Below are 15793 nucleotides of genomic sequence, written 5' to 3'. Positions count from 1 at the left end.
GTATGTGACTGGCCCAGGGTCATCCAGCAAGCTTCCATGGCAGAGTGGGGATTTGAACCTGGGTCTCCTAGATTCTAGTCAAGTACTCTAACCACTGCACCATATTGGCTCCCTACTACCCTGCCCATTACCAGCAACATCTGTCTCTCACATAAGCCTACTTAGGGTTAATCCTAATAAAGGCACACTGCTAATATCCCCATTCGGATGGTTTCTAAAGTGATAACACTAGGTACTTGTCCCTTATCCCCTAAAGTTTTATGTCTATGGAGAGGCATCAGTGTGGAGGTGCTACACGATCATGCCAGTGCATGCAGTGAATATATACCAACATTATAGCCCCTCCCCACAGAACAGGGTTGTTCCCATCCCCCGACCCTGTAGTATTGTAGTTTAGAAAAGCAATTAAAAATGTTTTTAAAAAAGACTTTCAGACTAGTTCAGGCCTGCCTCTGTGACTATCAGCCTCAAAGCTTGAAAGCCTTGCCCAGCAATCTGGATATACATTTATAAAAATAGTAAACTACATAATAAATGCCACATTATTGTGGTTTGCAAATGATTTTAAAAGCTGGCCCCCACCCACTATTTTCAGGTCTTCAGTTAGCTCAGCTCTCAGTTTGTTCTTTCCCCTCTTCCCACTGATCGATGTGTCCAGCTGAGTCTTGAACATTCCTCCTGCCTACACTGATCAGGAAAACTCATTGGCTGTTACTGCTCATAAAGACCAATCTTGAGATTAAGTGATGTATATACAGATGCTGGCAGCTTTAGTACTTGGTGAATGTTCAATAGACTGGCCTTACCTCCACAAACAAGATGGGGAAAATTCCAGTTTTGTCACCCAATTTCCCCTCTGCCCAGTTCTCATCCACTCGGCTGATTACAGTGATTATATCACCCTGAAAGCAAATAACAGGTGGTTACCAACATACTGGACTTGTGCTTGGTAGATAACACATGGGCTACCACCTGCATTAAAGTGAGAGATGAACCATGCCAACTCTGGCTTGTATACCACTGAAACATGGGAAAGAGGAAGAAATACACAGAAACACTGGGAAGCAGTCACTTTTCCAATCTCACATTCTTCAACGTTTCACACACATCGAGCCTTCTTTCCTGTCTAGATGCCCCGCACATCCTTCTGTTCATTCAGAACAATCTCACAGAATTTAAGAGGGAGCCAATCAACAGCTAATAAGTGCTTTTAATACAAAAACGCATTCACTGCATTAAAAGGTACATGGGTTTCCCCCCTTCCCCAAGTTAGTTGAGAACCTGTATGAAATGATGATTCTGGGGATGTTTAACCTATTACAAACCTATAATTCAGCCAAATTATTTTTAAAAATCAGACTTTTGCAAAGTTAAACTTTACAGCTTTGCAGGTGGCTAGGAAAGTCCCAAATGGAAGTGATCAGCAGGGGGCCAATTGTGGGAAGAAGGCTGCCAGCTTATAAAGTCCAGGCTCTCCCTCTTTGTAGGTACTTAAGCTCTTGGGTGTGGCTGCAGGCACAAACCAAAGGAAGAGCTCTTAGACTGAGGGCTGTAGCCTAAAACTAGCAGGAAGATCTGCTCTGCATTTTGACATGTTCACCCTCTCTTCTCCAGTTTGTTTCTTTCTTTTGTATTACTGTACTTCATTTCTGCATTGTGAACTGCTTTGGGTTCCCAGTAAGGAGAAAGGAGGGATATGAATGAATGAATGAATGAATGAATGAAATGTTGTTCTCAGTTGTCTCAAAACAGTTCTGTGGATTGTGGACACAATGCATGTCATGTACCCATGCATGCTGGGATCTAAAGGTTTCTGCAGAGGGAATGCAACATGACACAGCCCAACTACATCAGATCTGGGAAGCTAAGCTGTTGGCTGGTACTTGAAAGGAAGAGATCATCGAGGAAGACTGCAGAGGAAGGCAATGGCAAACCACCTCTGCTTCTCACTTACCTTGCAAGCCCCTTACTGGGGTTGCTGACTTTATGGCACTTTACACACCCACAAAGTTTCCTGCAAATGGCTTGCATTTCACTTCCCATTTCATGCTCGATATACTTGGAGCAGTATACAATGAAACTTAAATCAATAAATAGGACCAGTTCTAGGTTTTTGTGGGGACAGTAGAGAAGAGGAGATTGGATTTATACTCCACCCCTCACTACCCAAGGGAGTCTTAGAGTGGCTTACAATCTCCTTTCCCTTTCCCACAACAGACACCCTGTAAGGTAGGTGGGGCTGAGAGAGCTCTTTCAAGAAGTGCTCTTGAAAGAATAGCTCTGAGAGAACAAGGTCATGCCAGCAGCTGCATGTGGAGGAGTGGGGAATCAATCATGGTTCTCCCAGATTAGACTTCATGCTCCTAACCACTACAACAAACCAGTCCACATGGGCCCCCTTCCCTTCTTCTGCCTACCATCAGGACTCTTGTGTGTGCCTCCTTTTCCACCAACCTACGTGTCTCACTTGCCTTGCGTTCTTCCCCAATTTCTCATGAGACTTCTCACAACCTGTGCTTGCAGCTGCATGCACCTTTCCCTGATGATTTTGGGTGGTGTGTGCAGTTGGGAGTGCTGCTGTTGTATACCACCTTCACATCCTTCCCTGGCAGTTGAAAAGTATGTGCAGCTGGAAGCACTGGTGGTAGAGTGCTCATGGGTGGGCAGGGGAAGGGCATGTGGGTGGGGTGGAGGGTCAGTGAAAATGGGCCCTATCAGAAGCCCTGGACCCTGGCAGCTGCTCCATCTCAGGGTACACTGATACTGGCCCTGCAATCTTTAAAAGAGTACAAAGCATGAACAAAAGAACCATATTCTAGAGTTACCACGTAAGACTGTACCCAGTCTCACTTTTGCTCTGGAAGAGCAAGCGCCCTCCAGCAAAACAAGTCTGTGTTTGGAGTAAGAAGTGAAGCTGGCTAGGTAGGCTTGCATAAATGGGACACTACAGCAAGGAATGGCCCTGGAACTTTTAAACATCTGCAGCACTTCACACTAGAGGGGCAGACAGAAACTGCAGCAGGACCTCAGGGGATAGAGCAGGTGGATGGAGGCACTCCTTCCTGGAAGCACTAGGAAGACTTTCTGACTTATCTGTTGGAATGCTGAGCCTCACACTACAACACAAACTGCTTTTGAAACTCTTCTGTTTCAATCCCTAACAAATTCACTCAGGCCAAGGAGCAGAATACACTGCTAGGTTCATAATAAATTATTGCCCGGTTCCCACCACTGGTACCCTGTTGGTCCTGTATATAACTGAACCTTGAGGACATTTGGGGTGTGTATTTGATAAATATCCTAAAAAAAAAAAAAAATTGGTTTTGGAAATTCATGTATTCATCTGGCATTAGAATGCTGTAAAGAAGTCGAAAAGGCCTTTAAATCTGAATGTGATCCTGAATAGATGAGAGCATTTAATTTGTAAACCAAGACTGAGTGTGAAGATAAAATATATAAAAATTATAAAATATAATATAATATAAAAATATAATATAACCCCCCTTTGTATCCCATGTAAGAATCCTCCTGAATTTGGGGATCTTCCTGGACCACCCTATCAATGTAAAAATAGTTGCCTTGCTTTAAGTCCTAATCTACCTCCAACTGGAAGAAGAGGGAGCAATACTAGCAGTAATTTCAAAAGGTGATCGGAACTAGAGATCTAGCCAGCTCTTTGCTTGGCAAGAGAAGAGTTGGAATGTGTTCTGCATATCAATCGTCTCCCTCAAAATGCAGGCAAACTGCAGCCATATGTGGACTCTAGTAGTATCCTTCCTCTTCCCTAACGTGAAAAATGATTTCTTTGTCTTGAGAAGGCACTTTTCTTTAGGAGAAAATCTTATGCTACTTGAAATCTCATCTTAGGCTATAAAATTGTAAAACCACAAAAATCTGGCTCAGCCCTATTTCTAAGACTGCAAGGTGATAATTGTCTAGTGTTAAACAGAACTTGTGATTTCTGTATGTGCCAAAAAACCCAGCATCTGAAAAAACAGTGGTTCTGCAAGAATATTTGAAAGCAGTTTAATCATAGCCACAGTTAAGCTGTAGTCCTGACTCATACAACTCTGAAAACAAAAGGAAAAGCGAGGCATTTTATGTCCCTTGTAGGAGGATCCATCCTATGCAGAGCATGTCAAAAACAAAAAAATGGCACTTTGTTACAGATCACTGGGCAGACTGGCGAGAAGAAGAGACACTGCTATGGTCTGTTTGTGGTTGTGGAAAGGTGGAAATGAACTCTTTTGACTGCTAGGGGTTTCAACAATAAGTTGGCAAAGAAACTGTTTCAGTTCTGCAGTGAAAACCTGAGTTGGGTCAAAAGGCAGCATAGAAATGCTTTAAATAGATGAATGAATGAATGAATTAATTAATTAATTAATTAATTAATTAATATAAACTTTAGCTAAAGTTGCCAGCCACAGGTATGGTAGTATATCCCTCCCCCCTTGCCGAAATGGCATCTGCTTGTTTTACGTGGAACAGTAAATCCCAGTATTTTAATTGTGCTGTAGGAGTAGAGATGAGCTCTGTCTTCAATAGCAAACAGCCTAATGGTGCCACCTAATTCTATTTTTAATTGTTACTATGTTAAATTGTTTTAATATACAATATTGTTTTTAAATTGTTGTACCCCACCCTGAGACTTGTAGTGCAGGGGAGGGAGGGCTAGAAGTCTAGCAAAATAAATAAAATAAAAAATAAATGAATAACCATTGAAACAAAGACAAATGAAGACAATAAAACAGGAGGAAAAACAAAACCAGATGGCATGTAATGGGGACAATGTTTGCAACTACCAAAGGAAACGGTCCCTTCCTACTGTCTCCTGTGTTCTCCTCAGTGATGCTGAGAGCCACTTTAAAAAGTGCTGGTACTACTGAAACGAGCTGCAGCAGATGCAGCAGTGAAAACTGACTCTCGCAGCTGGTTCCTTCACATCCCAGGCTGTGATAACAACTGTCTTTTCCATAGCTCAGCTGTCCTCCCACAGCTCTCCTTCAAGCCAACCCTGATTTCAGTGCTGTATGGAAACACCCCTGAAGTACTTCTTGCCCTCATCATTCAATTTGCCACAACACTGTGATATACCCCTGACATAATGAGGTTTGCTCATGACTATATTATGAGTTATCTGGCTCATCTGCACTGCAAAATATACTTCTTGTCATCCCCCAGATGGTAAAGGGCATGTGTCTAGGAAAAACTAATGGCAATCCTGTTAATTATGCTTAATACAATACTGAGACAAATGGAAAATATGTAGGAGACACATGCAGAGTGTGGTTCTCAGAGTTTAGCAACGGGCAGTCCCCTGCTTTGAGCAAAAAAAAATGTTCAGACCTTCCAGCCCTCCCCCTCCTCTCTCTCTGCAACTCACCATACACAAGTCCTATTTCAAAGCAGGGGCAGCGAGCCTCAAACAAATACACCCTCAAAACAAAACAGTGAAACCTTTACCGTCTACACTTTAAAATGTATGTTAAAGAACAATGAGTTGTATGTCCACAGCTTAGGCTTCCCAAGTCCCCCCGGGGGGCAGGGAAAGCCCCGCCCCAGAGGCCCATTCCCCGCCGGCGGCAGATCAGGCCCCGGGGGGAACCCCACCCCGGCGTCCACGTCACCAGGAAGCAGGAGTCGTTTCATAGAAAAAGAGCTAGGGGGACTCATTAGCATAATTCATTAGCATATGCCACACCCCCTGACATCACTGGAAGTGTGTCATAAGGCCACACCCCCTGACATCACCGGAAGTGTGTCATAAGGCCACACACCCCGCCCCCAATGGTCCCGGCCGCCACCGCCAGCCTTGCAGCTCCACTGCCAAGCCCCATGAGGGGCCCGGCCTCCTCCTGGCTGAATGAGGGCCGGAAGCGGGGCGGCCGGAAGCAGGGGGCGGGGCTTCATCATGTGCCCCGCCCCCATACCTCACCCGGGGGAACTGCGATCCCCCCCAAAATGACCTCTGCTAGGAAGTGACGTTATGACGCCAGGCATGCTGTGGGTGGGGCCACGGTCATCCGAGGGAAAACTCTATGGTTTTCCCTCAGATGGTCGTGGCCCCGCCCCCAGCATGCCCGGCGTCATAACGTCACTTCCTGGTGACGCACGCGCGCTCCAGCCGTGGACCGGGAGTCCCCCGGTAAGTACATTTTTTCGACTTGGCAACCCTAACACAGCTTCCAAGGCCAGGCCTCAAAGGGTAGCAGATTCTCTCTCTTTCTCTCTCTTTTTTTAAAGAGATTTTTATTTTTATAAACAGAGAAACAACTGACCAACAATAGATTACATTAAAAAAAAACATAACTGATTCTCCAGAGCCACAAGTCAAAAAGTCCTGACACAATCTGTGTTCAATTCCACCGTTTGATTGGATGGGACTTTGAACCAGGGCTTCTTTTTTTTTTAAAGAGGTGCAGGAACTCTCAAGAGGGAAATGAAGTCTTCAATCTGTATACTAAAAACTCACGAACTTTTAAACATTTTAAAAAGAATTTTGTTGAAGAGGTTCCAGAACTCCATTCCGGCGTGTTCCCCCAGAAAAAAAAGCCCTGCTTTGGACTAAACACAGCAAGAAACTTCCTTATTGGTTAATGACATTTTCTGTTTCTGTTAATCAATTGAAAACTACCAGTGGCTATTATAATCTGTGGTTGCACAGTGCAATCTCTTTATACTGAAATCCTTTGCATTGGAAAATGGAGTGAAAGACGGTTTAATTTGGTAAAGGAAGTAACTGTGATAACTGCATTAGAATTGTTCCAGTGCAGTAGCCATGTTAGTCTATTGAATAGATACTGTTAATCTTTAAGGTGCCACTGGATTTCTGTTTTGTTTTGTATGATGACTGTACCTTCTTGGTGCCATTCAGCAAATTAGAGTTCCTAGGGCTGAATACATTTTCTGGCTTGTGCTCTAAGGCATTCAGGAAACTAGGTGATCATGGGCGGTGGCAGTTCTATGAGCTTCTGCCCTTTGAAAGAGGGAAAAGCCAGTTCTGTCTCTTTTCCTTGAAACAGATAATCCCTGCCCTATTTTCTCCCATACTATCCAGCCTACAAGTTAAGATCTGCCTCTCAAGCTCTGCTTTCTGCTCTCACCTCTTCAGAGACAGAGCATTTTCTGTGGTGGCACCTTACCCATGGAGCATCCTTCCCCTTGAGGTGCCTACTTTACTTTTTTCTAGAGACCAGGCTAAAAAACATCTTTTTACCCAAGCTTTTAATTAGTGCTTTTATCCTATCACCTTTTTAATGGTTTACTTCTGTTTTATGGATAGTTTTTATGCTAGTTATGTTCAAGAGCTTGTGTTTTAATGGCTTATGCTTTAATATTGTGGGTTTTAACTGTAAGCTTCTCGAGCAGAACTCTGAAGAGGTGGCACAGAAACAGCCTAAACAAATAAATAATAAATTGATTTCTTGCATGGAAAATTCTTTTCAGGGCTGAAGATTATAGATATTGGGTACAATCACAAACCATGGAGTCTGTTCAAAAACAGCTCAACAGATGAACTCACAAAACTAATTTTGATCATGTATCAAATATAGCAAATATGGAGCAAAACATTGATAGGATAGATATCAGTTGGTGAAAGCTGTGAGTTTTATTTGGACTGTACAAATGGACTTTGATAAAAGCACTATCAATTTTTTCAGGAGCCACACCCTCTTAATTTATTTGCCAAAGTACCTTGATGCATCACACAGTAAGGCTGATTTTGTGCTACACGGGCCCATGATTAAGACATTAAAAATGAGGGCAATGAGTCTCAGGACATGTGGGTACTGTTTCCACTTCTGAAAAGGTACCCTTCTCTTATCCAAAAGAGAATATTTTTTGTTTGGAAGGTTGGCTGCTGACATTTTTGTTCAATGACAAGTTCAGCACAGTTCTATGAGAAATCTTGCTTTTTGGCTCTCTGTTGTCATTTATGTTGGTGGGGAAGAGATCAATCTATTCCTCTGAGATAGCTTCATTCACAACTATGGCTTGTACAGTTTCTACAGAGATACTTAGTTACTGTGACAAGGGATGATAAAGCTGCTCAAGGAACACACACGTACCATAAAGTAGATGTTCACAGTCAGGATGTTATCAAAGCTATAGGTAGCTAACCTGCAGCACAGATAGAGCAAGTTGTACAGGCATCAGGAATTTGTGGAACCTAGATAGGAGAAGTAGGGTCTATTGAGTATAACTATGGCCCAATCAGGCCAAGATTCCTGCTAGCTTCTGCAAGTGCTATTTTGGAGCCTGATCCTCAGTTTAGCAGACTGGTGGCAAAAATAACTCCAAGACTATGTAATTTATTACACTGAAACAGCACTATTTCATTCTTTAGACATAATTTTTGGCACACTTGCTAAAAAGGCTGTCCACCACAGTCTTGTATCTTAGGCTGGTTTTGTGTGTGTGTGTAATAAAAAAGGTGCCAGTACTCATGTATCAGGTTCTGCGGATTTCCATCAGTTCCCCTTCAGGACTTGGAAGAGCCTTGCAAAAGGTGCCAGTACTCAGTACTGATGAGTACCATCCCCCCAAAAGACCTGATCTTAGGTATTCATAAAGTCTGCATGAATGGTGGTGACTGACTCAGTGAGCATGTCTGTTACTGGCCTGAGTGTTGTGTTCTTTTATTGACAACAGACTAGATACTGGACAGAATGAATCACTGCTCCAAAGCTAAAGGGGCATGCATAAATGAGGTCTCTGTTGTTAGTTGTAAAACACTAGGCTCACCTTATGAAAAGTCAGGCAGTCCTTATCATTTTTATTCCTGGATTTCAGATCAAAGTTATATAGTGCTCTGCACAGGGCTAGCGGCTGTGGCAACTGTTTGATAACTTGCACTGAGTTTGTTGGGAAAACTCCGCTGACCCCATTGATTTCTCCTAGGTACCAGTTTTCATCCAGCTGACGATGCAATATAATAATGTCACCTTTGTTGAACCTTAGTTCTCCAGGGTTGTGTCCTCTGTAGCTGTATAGGGCTTTAGCTCGAGGAACCTGTGGTTGAAAGAAACGGGGAAGTGAGTTAGCTTGTGACAAACTGATGCATTGTTGAACAATGTGCGATTTGGGACAGTTTCCACTGACTTCAAGATTAGGGCCAGAAGCTAAAACAATTTCTCAGGTAACATTCGGTGTCCTTAAAATGACAGGACCTGAAGTGGTAATTCCTGATTTATATCAATGTCTTTTCAGAATCTAACTGCTACCAGTGAGTAACTTATATCCTCAAGTGATTCTGTGTGGCTGAAATTTCTCTTGTGGTCTCAAAAGGAATCTAATAATAGTTCTGATTTAACCAAATTGATGTGTTCGGATTTTTGCTGTTGTTGAGTGTCAGAATTAGTAATAACTTGCTAGTGCTTTATAAACGTTGTTGTATTCATCCTGACATACAAAATATGATGACAGCATTTTAACTAGGATTATGTGGATTGTGCATAACATTATTTTTATTTACAAAACACACTGAATCAGCTTCAGCAGAGTCATCAATTATACCCCTGCCTACCAATGCTCCCTGTAAGCTCTGGGGTCTTGTGAGCAAAAATTCTACTATGTGAGCTACTTGCTTATGTAAGCAAACTTGCTTATCATAAGAGCCACATAGATGATCTCACGAAAAACCATGGGAAGGAGATAGCTTGTGCCGCCTAGAAGCGTTTGCTCCCAGGCCCGATGGCGCACATGGGAACTCCTGCAATTGGGCCTCAGTTGTTTGAATGTACTATAACATGTCATGCTCATTGCTCCCCCCCTCATTCCTAACAGTGTTCCTGTCCATGCATCTATAGCTTCAAATAAAGTAAAACCTTCCTGCAACTGTGTACTCCATTGTTGCTGTGGGTCCTGACAATTAAATGAGGGGTAAAAGATACTGATATTTAACTTTAGATGGGGAGGGGGGGAGGGAGAGATGGAAAGAAAGCAACTTTAACTTTAAATGCATCTTCCAAGACCCCTACGCCCTCATGCCGGCTGGCTGGCTGGCTGGCTGGGCTTGTAGAAGGGATTTAAAGATACAAATGCCTTCTCCAAGCCGGCCGGGGGAGGGGTGTCTTTAAGAACACGTTTAAAGTTGTTTTCTTTCTCTGCTCCCCCCATCTCACGCCTACCCAGGGAGGGGAACACTGGCTGGGGAAAGGAAGACCGATTGGGGAGGCATGCCTTCCCTTTGCTTCCACAGCCACCCTCCCGGGAGCCACACAATATGTGTGAAAGAACTGCATGTGGATTCCAAGCTGCAGTTTGGCCACCCCTGCTCTGGAGCCATCCTTCCTGAGCTAAATGTGTGAGCTGGTGGCTAAAAAACTGTGAGCTAGCTCACACTAACTCAGCTTAGAGGGAACACTGCTGCCTACAACAGAAGGACTCATCATATGAAAAGTCAGACAGTACATCTTATTCATGGCACATGCCTAGTAACCTCCTATTTGGATTATTATACTGCTGTTTACGTGGACTACCCCTGAAGACAGTAAAGTTCCTTTGCCTGGATCATGTCCTTATGTTGTATAGTTCTTTCTGTTTCTACTATTTGAGTTTTTCAAAGAAGTTAATGAATAACTTGATTGTGAAGGGTAAGGAGAGAGGGAAGAGAGAAATCATGGACTTTGCACACATTTGTAAAGTTGGAAGATGCATATAGAATAAGGTGGGACAGAATTAGTGCTGCAAGGCAGACAGGCCATTTATTTAAGGGGAAATCCCAGTGGGCTCTTGCCCTAAACCCCGCCACCCCCACAGTGGAGGTGGTGAGGCACAGTACAGGTACCACTGGCACAGGACAAAGCTGGGAGCCACTGTGCCTGTTCTCCTCCTCGTCTAGACCAGTAAAGAGTGCCACTTTTGTTCTGTGTGAGCAGGACCTGCATTCTTCCTTGATAGCTCCACCATGCTCAAGCCAGCAAAGAGAAGCATAGCACAGCGGTGCTTGGCTTTGTCCTGTGTTGGTATGGAGAAGCTGGTGAGGAGAAGCACGGGCACACCCTCCTGGCATAGGTATTTGTCACAGCCAGGAAGGAGGAGCATGGCATCACTCGTATTCTGAAGCTACTGTGTCTAGGCTGGCAAGGAGGAACACAGTCACAACAGAACCAGGCTTCACCCTCTGCCAGCTGAGGTGTGGTGCATCTGGAGGGAAGAAGCATGGCAGTGCTCACCTTTGCCCTGGGGGCTTGTGTAGGGTGTGGCCAGCAAGGAGGAGTGCAGTAGCACCCTCAGTTAGGAGAGGGGAGTGGCTGCAGGAGGGGGTGTGGCCTTTTCCCAGGCCCCTTTTGCCCTCCACGTCTGCCCCTGATGTGCTGGTTTAGAAACCTCAATCACTGGAAGTAATACTTAATTCCCTTTGGCTTCAGAAGCTTAACCAAGCATTGCCACACCCTTCTAATCCAGCACAAGTGAGAAATAGTTTGTCAGTGAAATATGTAGTACTTAAGATGGTGAGTTGGGTACCCAGGAAGAGATTCTGAAGTTCTATGCAGGTTGTGTGCATTTCTTGTTGCAGACATAGCCCACAATTGAGAGCATGTGTATTTGCATTGTTCATAAAGAGATGCCCTGTTTGCTAACTTACCTCATTGACTTCCCTAGAAGTGCAGCTCTATACCTGCTTCCTTGCAAAGCTCCTTTCTTCATCAAAGTGAATGACAGCTCTCCATATGTCTATTCAAGTACAGTTTGGAATGGGGCAACACTGTACTGGCATTTTTTACAGGTCGTATTCCATAGATTTGCTTACATTGCAATAGTGCAAGAAGTGACTTGCACCGCTACAGCTGGAAAAGAACATTATACTTGCTAAGGAAGGAAGAGTAGATGAGATGTGCTCTATTTTCTGAGGGGGGGGGGGGAAGTAACAATCCCTGGCACAGGAGGTATGGGTTTGCCTTCATGCCTATGTTATTAGTTAGTGTGTTAGCACACTGATTTATAGGAACAGACTGTAATGTTGCTATTGGTAATCTTGTCAAGCCTGGATTTGAAACTACATATTTCAAGTTCAGTTCTTTATTGTATGGACTATGGTATGCTTTACATTTCATGATAATGTTATTCACCATGGGAAAAAAATGTCTTTAATGAAATCAGGAGAGTTGAACAATCTGCCTTTTAAAATATATATTTGACCCAGTCCTCAAAGCAAAATGACTGTTCAGTTGAAACATCCACTTTACTGACTTCAATCCTATTTTATCCACTCCAGAAAACTTCAATTTAATATACAACAAGCCAGATCATTTAGCTTGCTGGAGCAAATCCGGAGCCTTCACTGGATTTGCTGTTCCTGTTGCAGGCGCAATCTGAGAGCCGCCGGGAGGCCTTTTCCCCCCTCATCAAAAGAAGCAACTGAGATAAGCAGAAGGGTGCTGTTCACTGCCCAAGGTCCCAAGCCTAGGTGCCCCCCATCTTCCCGTGCACCAAGCATGGAAGAGAAATAGCTACATCAGTTCAGAAACCAAGTTCATTGATGCCAGCAAGTGATCATTTAATGATAACAAAGTGGTGGAAATGCTAGTCAGCATATGAGTCCTTCTGCTATTCCTCATGAAAGTAAATGGATGTGCGCCTTCACCCACATGCATACACAGGATATGCTAAATATAACTTAAAATAGCTGGCTGAAATAATAACCAGCAACAAAGTTGAAAGGGCTGTGCTGAGGCTTTACCCACAATGCAGCACTTTAAAAAAACAGTCAGCCAAAAAAATGTTTAGACAATGGCAGATAGGTCTACTGAGAGCTAACAACTGGATGAAAAATCCATACAAGGCAACATATTTCCAAATAACAGATATGGGGAACAAACAAGAGAAGAGAGCTTTGGCCATCATCATCTGCAGGTGAGCATCTGGCTGGATGTTGCTAGAGGCAGAATAGTGGGCTAGATGAACAACCAGCCTGACTAGCAAGACACATACGGCCTGGTGGTTAGTAAATATTCTACAATGCTGGGCTTGCTTAAAATAAAATGACGGTTTATATTGTCCTTGTCCTGCAGTCTTGCAATCAGAATATAAAGAGACAGTGACATCATCACCATGGACTTTATACTGATCCATGATTTTGAGGCTCTACAAGGAGTCTGAACCAGGCTAGCTATTGGCTTTTAGTGTTAGGCTTTTTTTTTTTTTGAGCTGGGAACATGGCAACTGCTTTGTTGTATAATAAGGTATACATCCATCAAGTATAGAAGCTCTGTCCTACTTTTGCAACAGCATTCCAGCAGCAAGCTTATCTCATCGAAACTAGTACAGTTTTGTTTATCATTTATATAACGCTCCAGACTTTATCTTAATTGACTTTACAACAATCCCTGGGATTGTTACTTCTACTGCTACTTTTATTCAACATAATGTGATTTCCCCACTTTTAAAAAGGGAAACAGAGGATGAGAAACAGGGTCTTGCCCAACTTCTAATGAGGCTATACAGAAAAGTGATAAGTTTTGGGTTCAACTTTCCCATGTCTAATTCTCTAACTACCAAATCGTTTTGGTGTATGATATGTGTGCGCAGATGAATCCAGAGCGATTAGGGTAAGAAGCAGAATCAAAGCACATCCCACCCTCACTTTATAAGCTGATAGTACTGAAGGAACTAAAGACAGCCACTGTCCCAACTTGTCCTGTTCCACAAAGTGAACTGACATCCTCTCCCTACCTGTGGGTTCCAAGTCCATAAAATCCAGACTATTTACTATGCTTTTAGAAGTAATTCTGAGCTCAGAAATGGCACAGACTTAATATAGTCAGCACTATAAATGCCAAGCATCTCCTCTTCTATGTTTTAGATACCAGATTGATACAAACAATTAGGGATGTTCAACTCGTGAACCATGAACTGTCACAAACTTTTACTTGCCAAACGAACCTGTTTGGTTCGTGAGGCAGTAGAATCCCCCCTTGCAGTGTACTAGAGACACCAAACTTGCAGGGGATCTCCAGCTGACTCTCCTTTACCTGCCCTCCAAGTTTGGTGAGGTTTGGATTTACTGAGTCTGAGTTACCCCCCCCCCCAGAAGGGGCACCCAGGAAAGTACTTTCTGGGGAAATGACAGGTACAGGAAGTTCAGGAGAGTATAGAACAGATCCTGTGAAAGCCCGAGAAAACAAACTCACAGGAGATCTCCAGCTGACCCTCCTCTACCTGCCCTCCAAGTTTGGTGAGGATTGGATTCACAGGGTCCAAGTTATGCCCCCCAAAGAATGTGCCCCCAGGAAAGCGCTTTTATGGGGAAATCACAGGCACAGGTTCAAGAGGTTCAGGAGTGTACAGGACAGATCTTGTGCAAGCTAGAGACATCAGAGTCACAGCGGACCTCCCCTGGATGCTCCTCTAAGTTCTGCCCCCCGTTGCTTTGAATTTAGGTAAATATTTAGATTGAGCAGAGACTGTCTAGAAATGTATCCATTCACGAACCACCACAAACCATCATAAACAGCTTGAAAGTCTGTGGAAAGTCCATGCTGGTTGACCTGCCATGAACTTCACTTTGCGAACCACGAACTGGCCAAAATTTGTTAGAAGCTTTAGTTTGTAAACTGGTTCATGCCCATCCCTATAAAATATTCATACCAAAGAAAGCAGGTGCAAATTCCTCCTGCTTTTTATAGCTTCATTTTAATGTCCAAAGTCCTTAAACTTAATCTTCACTATTCTTACACGAAAATAAATCCTATTTTTAGTAAACAATACTTGACAGGGAAGCTCCATTACACCATTTGGCCAGAGGGTTTTAACCTTTAATCCACTACCTCATATATACAGTATTATTACTGAATGCGGCCCCAATTTATTTAGTAATTAAAGTAGTTATACTTCACTGTGAGATGCCAGATGCCAACCCTGTATTAGTACTTTCACACATTCCCCACTACTCCAGGAATAATGTTCTGAGAGAGATGCTTAATTTATCTTATCCCCCATGCTCTTTAACATCTATATGAAGCCACTGGGTGTGGTAATCTGGAGATCTGGGCAGGGTTTTTACCAATAATTAGATGACACTCATCTATATTTCATGGTTCCAGCTGATTCCAGGGAGGCTGTTTTAGGATGCTTCAGTGAAGCTTAATCCTGACAAGACAGAAGTCCTGCTGGTGGCTGGAAAAACTGACCTAGAATTTGAGGCATCTCCTGCTCTGTATAGGGTAGCCTCCTCTTGAAGGAGTGGGTCTGTAGCTTGGGGGTGCTGCTGGAACTGAGTCCACTGCTAGGTAAGCAAGTTGTGGTGGTGGTTTTGATTTTCAAAGCCTTCTACAGCTTCGGACCAGCATGCCTGAAGGACTGCCTACTCTCAGAGGCAAAGTGTATCACTACTAAGGACAGGAACTGTTCTGCTGTAATACTTTGCTTACTTTCCTTCTAACTATTTGCTTGATTATCTCTCCTTATATATGAAAGAGTTTTGGTGTGATTCCTGGACACGCTTCCAGAGCCTTTTGCCCGCTCAGCTGCCCGTCTTGCGGACTCCCAATCCCCTGGCTGCATTGCCTTGCTGCGTTGGCTTGGCCCCGCCCACTGAGCTGGCAGCCAGCATTTCGCTCTCAGTCTGGAGGGAGCCGGCGAAGGGGATGGATGCAGGGCCGGCTCCAGCTTATTTTGCACCCTAGGCGAGGATCCTTTCTGCCCCCCCCCCCGTGCGCCCACCAATTTTCAAAAATAAATGCATTTTAGGAAGAATGAAAAACACAAATAATCAAGAAACTCCCAGAGTACGGGGCCGGGTGCAGTTTGGTGCCCCTAAGGGCCGTCCCACTCTAGGCGATCGCCTAGT

The 15793-nt window shown here is 43.7% G+C and overlaps 1 protein-coding gene across 1 annotated transcript in view; it reads right to left on the bottom strand.

Moving 5' to 3' along the window:
* Nucleotides 1-15793, bottom strand: part of SH3RF2 (SH3 domain containing ring finger 2) — a 95938-nt gene that overhangs the window by 76403 nt on the left and 3742 nt on the right. Inside the window, exons 2-3 of the mRNA XM_015413606.1 lie at nucleotides 8746-9012; nucleotides 807-902 (exon numbers count right to left, since the gene is read on the bottom strand). Coding sequence (XP_015269092.1) covers nucleotides 807-902; nucleotides 8746-9012 — 363 coding nt within the window. The remainder of the gene's footprint in view (nucleotides 1-806; nucleotides 903-8745; nucleotides 9013-15793) is intronic.

This window comes from Gekko japonicus, unplaced genomic scaffold (genome assembly GCF_001447785.1).
Source record: "Gekko japonicus isolate JY-2015 unplaced genomic scaffold, Gekko_japonicus_V1.1 scaffold373, whole genome shotgun sequence".
NCBI classification, from domain to species: Eukaryota; Metazoa; Chordata; class Lepidosauria; order Squamata; family Gekkonidae; genus Gekko; species Gekko japonicus.
The sequence above is the reverse complement of the archived record's forward strand: the minus strand, read 5'-3'. Positions and strand labels throughout refer to the sequence as shown.